Source organism: Petaurus breviceps, unplaced genomic scaffold (genome assembly GCF_028583685.1).
Source record: "Petaurus breviceps papuanus isolate PSGF00001 unplaced genomic scaffold, PetGlider_PUasm1.0 91041, whole genome shotgun sequence".
NCBI lineage: Eukaryota > Metazoa > Chordata > Mammalia > Diprotodontia > Petauridae > Petaurus > Petaurus breviceps.
Genome location: NW_027187400.1, coordinates 43,132,743 through 43,138,187, shown reverse-complemented (window position 1 = coordinate 43,138,187; position 5,445 = coordinate 43,132,743). Strand labels below are relative to the sequence as shown.

Here is a 5,445-nt window from a genome sequence, read left to right as displayed (position 1 = left end):
TGTTTGGTACAAAATGTTTATGGGGGTAATCTGGGCCCTGGAAGTGAAAGGGAAAGGAGGAGGAGGGAGACCCAACATTGTACATGGGGAAACAGACTGGCTCAGGGGGGCAGGTTGGCCCGGGGGGGTCATCCCTAATGCATTGCACAGAGTTGGGGTGGCAGACCCCAAGGGGAAATGGAGCTGTGGGCACCAGGGACAGAGATAGGGAGAAAGGAGGAGGTGGATGAAGATGGAGGGAGATGGGGAAAAGGGGTACAGAGATGGCAAGAATGGGAACAGAAATAGCAGAAAATGGGGAAAGGAGTTACAGAAGTGGAGGGAGAAAATGGGACAGAGATGGGTAGATGGGGCAAGGGATGAAGAGAGATAGGGAGAAGGGAATGGGCATAAGGAAGAGGACAAAGATGGGAGGAAGTGAGGAAGAGGTGGACAGAGATGGGGAAAGTCAAGGAGGGAAACAGGGAATAGGAGGAGGATAGAGATGTACAGGATTGGGGCATGGATAAGAAGAAATGGGGAGAGATGGGAAGATACAGGAGGATGGAGAAAATGGGAAGAGAGAGACAGGCAGAAAAGAGGGGGATGAAGATGGGAAAGAGGCTGGAATGAGGATGGAGACAGGGATGGGAAGAAGTGGAGAAATGAATGGGTCCAAGGAACAGGGATTTGAGGTACTGGGGAAAGAGGAAGAAGACCGACAGCTGGAGAGAAGGTAAGAGACAAGGGATGGGGTGGCATTGGGGGAGAAGCGTGGCTTCGGGAGCTGGTGGAAGGGCCCAAGGGGCAGGGCTGGGTGGGTGAAGCCAGGAGTGGATTCCTCTGGCTTCCCCAGTGGCAGTGCCTAGCTCAAGGTGGGGTCTGAGGGGCCTCACTTAGGCCCCCTCCTCCTGGCCAGGAGGTGCAGGTGGCCCCCTGGTCGTGGGCATAGGGGCCCCGGGGGCTGTGGAGGGGCAGAGGACATATCGTCCAGCTGGGTGGACGTCGGCGGAGGTGACACAGCTACAGTTGCAGGTGGCCTTGGGGGTGGGCAGGGGGCTTGCTTGGGGGGTGCCACCAGCTGCCCCAGCAGGTTCCCCATCCATGTTGACATAGAGGATTTCTTCAGGGTCCTGGGCGGGGGGGAGGCTCTTCAGTGTCATCTCCAACTCTTCTCGCAGTTCTGCAAAGGTTGGTCTGTCCCTGGGGCTTAGGGACCAGCAACGGGACATCAGCTCATACCTGGAGGGGAACCAATGGCTGAGGAATGGAGGGCTCAGAGCATAGAGGCAAGGCAAGAACAGAGGGGCCTGAGGGTGCTCTATGGAAGTCAGAAGGTTTGGGGGATGATTACTTAAAGGGGCCTCAGCTAGAGGATTGGGGGTATCCTGAGAAGTTTTGGGGGATTTAGATTGGGTCTCAGGGCTTAGGGAAATCCTTAGGATCATAGGATTTAAAGCCAGAAGGAAACATGATCCCAAACTTCTTTTACAGAGGAGGAAACTGAGGCTCAGAGGAGGGAGGAACTTGGCCAAAGTCACACAGTAAGTAATGATCAGGACTGGGCTTTGAATCTAGGTGTTTTCCTTCCAAGTCCGGTGCTCCTTCCACAATACTGTGGTCTGAATGTGCTGGAGATCTAGGGAGGTCCAGGGGGATTGGGATTAGTTGTGGAGAGGCTGAGGGGATTTAGGTATCTGGAAACATTAAGGAGTCCTGGGAGTTTAGAGCTCTTTATGAGGTGGCAGGCTTCGAGAGGTCTCCAAGAAGGCTTTCAGGGCATCTGGACATTTTTAGGACATTCTCTGGGGTCCAGAGAAGGTCTTGAAAGTGTGTCACCAGAGTATGGTAGGTTCTTGGGGGTGTTTGTAGGGTTTTGGGGACTTCTCATTTTGGTGGGCATTTAGAAGACTAAATGAGGGGATGGTTTCATTGATGTCTTGGGAGGCATTCAGGTGGAGGAAGCTTCTGGTGACATTCCTGGTGCCTTGGGGATGCCTTTGGGGATGCCCAGAGCTTTGGGTCACTGAGTGCTTTAGTCTGTAGGTGGATTTTCAGGGTTTCTGTGTTTGGGGAGTGTTCAGGATCGTGCTTAGGTGTACTGGGGAGGGGTCTCTGCCAAACATTCCAGGATATTGGGGATATTTAGGGCTCCAATGGGGGATATGGGAAATGCACATGGTAAAAGATATTGGGGGGCGGGGTAGGGGCAGGGCTCACAGTCCATCCAGACAGTCTGCTGGCTGCTTGAGACGATGCCCTTGTCTCAGGTAGTCATAGATCTCACTGTTCTCTACACCGGGGTAGGGCGTCTGGCCTCGAGTTGCAATCTCCCACATGGTCACCCCAAAGGACCACTGGGGGACAAGGAAAGCAGGAAAGAAGGTGGAGATTAGTAGAGTCCCTCAGGCCCTCAAAGATCCCTTCCTCCTTGGCCCACACATGGATAACCACACCCATACACACATGGCCATGCCCCTATACACACCACATCACTTTTGCTGGTGTAGACACGGTCAGCCAGGCTCTCAATGGCAATCCATTTGACTGGCATCTTGGCAATTCGGCCCTGGCGGTAATAATCCCCATTGTAGATCTTCTTAGAGAGGCCAAAGTCAGCCACGCACACGGACATGTTCTCATTTAACCTGTGGGGGACAGGGTGGGCACCACAGTGGGCAGCACAGGAAGCCAGCATTTCTAGATCCTACTTTCTGAGCCCTCACTATTCCCTCAATGACTTCTCTACGTGATCACTCCTCAACCCTCAGTTTCCTAGGGGAAGAACCAAGTCCATCAGGGCCCTTCCTCCCCCTGTCAGTCCTCTGAGACTCTTCCAGAACCCCAAAATGTCTCCTCTGCAGAGCTCCTCCAGTCTCCCAGGACGGGCCCCAAGCTCTAGCCCGGGTCTGGTCTCCCCTTTTTTTCTGAGGGTTGCCTGAGGTGTCACAGACTCTTCTCTCCCCAGACCACCATTTTTCAGCCCTTCCCATGGCCCTGACTCCTCAGGGAGCGCCTGTGCCCGCCCCTTTCCCCTTTCACACACACAAGCGCCCAGGAGGGCTCACATGCAGTTGCGGGCAGCCAGGTCCCTGTGAATAAACCTCTTGGTGCTCAGGTAGTCCATCCCACTGGCAATGTCCGCCATGAACTTCACCAGCGTTTGAGTTGGTAGGAACTGGGCAGAGAGAGGGGTGTGGGGAGGTAGGAGAGTGAGGGGTAGTGCTTACCCAGGCCTCTCTGACCCTCCCCAAAGCCCTCCTCCCAACTTCGCTTGTCCAGTCCTACTTCCATCTTCTTAGTCAACAACCAGCCCTCATCCCAGCTCCCCTAACCCTGACTCCCCTCTGTGCTCCGGCTTCCTCAGCGGCACTATAAGAGAGCTGGCAGGAATGATTGCTTAGCCCCTTCCAGTTCTGAGTGGCTATGTGTTATGGTCCTCCCTGGTAGGGATGTATCAAGGGATGGGGCGCCTGGGGCCACATTACCTCCACTTGAGAGTGTGAGCATGAATGGGCATGAGTTTGTGGTCCAGGAAGATGATAGAAAGAGAGAGACAGAGAGAGAGAGAGAGACAGAGAGAGGGAGAAACAGAGACAGACAAAGAGATACAGAGATAGAGACAAAGAGAGACAGAGAGAGAGAAAGGGAAAGAGAGAGACAGAGAGAGAGAGAGAAAGGGAGAGAGAGACAGAGAGACAGAGACAGAGAGATATAGAGAGACAGAGAGAGAGAAAGGGAGAGAAAGACAGAGACAGACAGAGAGATAGAGACAGAGATAGAGACAAAGAGAGACAGAGAGGGAGAGAGAGAGAGACAGAGAGAGGGAGAGAGAGACAGAGGGGGATGGAGAGAGATGAGACTGAGGAGCTGGGGTATTGGAAAGGTGCAATTGAGGTAGAGAAGACTGAGAGCCAGATCCTGACTTTCTGGAGAGGTCAGAGACAAGGGGCCCTGGGTTCTAGTCTTGCTCAGTCACATCTTGGCTGTGTGACCCTGGCCACATTCCTTAACCTCTCAGTGCTCTAGGCAGCTTGGGAATACTCTAGGCTGCAGGTGCTGATCTGCTTTGACAGAGGGAGTTTCTTACCAGGAGCCTTCTATACACTAATAAAATCTTAGGTCCATTAAGAAAAAAAGGGATGCTAGGTCTAAGATCCATTTTTACCATGACATTCTGCATTCTAATGTTCTAGCTTCTATAGTTCTAGGTTCTAAGGTTCTATGAAAGGCTTGGTGATCTGAAGAAGCCTCGGTTCTCTGGTTCCCCATCTACCTTCTCCCTCTCTCCATCTCTCTCTCCCTTCCCTCTGTGGTCCTCATTCTAGTCCCTTCCCTGGGCCCCCAGAACCCTGGGCGCAGGCCCTTGCTCTTCCACTGTTTGGCTGTGTAGACTTTGAGAGAGTCACTTAACCTCTGTGGATGGCCTACTCCTCCTCCCTCCCCCCCAACTCCAAGTCCCTCACCAAGTCCCTCACCATAGGCTGGTCCCCAAGCCGTGAATAGAGGAGGAAGCTGTGTAGGTCTCCATGCTTCATGAAGGGCAGAATGACCACAGGCGAAGGAAAGCCCTCACACTCGGAACCCTGGAGGCAAACCCCTGATGCCCCACCAGGGAACCCCCTTAGTCCCTTTTATGGGTTACCCCCAGAGGAACTTCCTCCAGCTTCAACCACTGGCTACCATCTCTCTCTGTAGGCAGAGGGGAGGGGAGCGGAGAAGCTAACAGTTGAGGAGGCTGGTTCCCAGGGTTTGTTTCCGGAGCCCAGGGGGTTGGAGGGGAGCAGCTATTTCTGGGAGAGGTCAGGGGTTACATCGCTGCCACATTCCAAGGCTAGGGGGAGGGGCATGTGGAGAGAGGGGCTGCAGAGGATGGGTGGGGGCTGTGTAAGGGCCTGGACCAACTTCATGCAGGCTAGTAGACAAAGCCAATCCTTTCCTTCCCTTCCCCCCTCCCCTCAGATTTTGGGGTCTCCCTATTCTCCATGTGCCAGCCTCTCCCTTCCCCTGTCCTCCAGCTCACCAATGAGCCTCATAACATTGGGATGGTCAAACTCCTTCATGCAGACCGCCTCACTCAGGAAGTCCTCCATCTCTGACCGGGTACAGATAGCAACTGTCAGGGAGAGGAGGAGCCATGCAATTAGAATAATGCCTGATTTTTCCACAGCATCTGTGAGACAGGGGCTGCTACCCATGCAATGGGGGCACTCCCAGTCATCCCCTGCACACTCATTTTAACAGAAGTGGGAACTGAGACTCCAAGAGGCAGTGATATGGCCGTGGCCGTTCAGTTAGGCAGGAGCAGGGTTTGGACCTTGGTCTTCCTGACCCCGATGCCTCCTAGGCTCATTGGGGCGATTTAGGATGAACCCTAGAAGCTACAGGGCTGGAGATGTGGAGGTGACCACAGAGCTCAACCCTCTCTCTCTCTCTCTCTCTCTCTCTCTCTCTCTCTCTCTCTCT

General features: G+C 53.8%; 1 protein-coding gene across 2 annotated transcripts in view; it reads right to left on the bottom strand.

Annotated features, from left to right (window-relative positions):
- AXL (AXL receptor tyrosine kinase) overlaps nt 1-5,445 on the bottom strand; it is a 20,927-nt gene continuing 15,482 nt past the window's right edge. For both annotated transcript variants that reach the window (XM_069079210.1, XM_069079211.1), the window contains 6 exons: nt 5,003-5,095; nt 4,458-4,579; nt 3,048-3,157; nt 2,468-2,627; nt 2,200-2,336; nt 1-1,221 (listed from right to left, as the gene is read on the bottom strand). In XM_069079210.1, the coding sequence (XP_068935311.1) occupies nt 876-1,221; nt 2,200-2,336; nt 2,468-2,627; nt 3,048-3,157; nt 4,458-4,579; nt 5,003-5,095 (968 nt within the window). In that variant the 3' untranslated portion in view covers nt 1-875. The remainder of the gene's footprint in view (nt 1,222-2,199; nt 2,337-2,467; nt 2,628-3,047; nt 3,158-4,457; nt 4,580-5,002; nt 5,096-5,445) is intronic.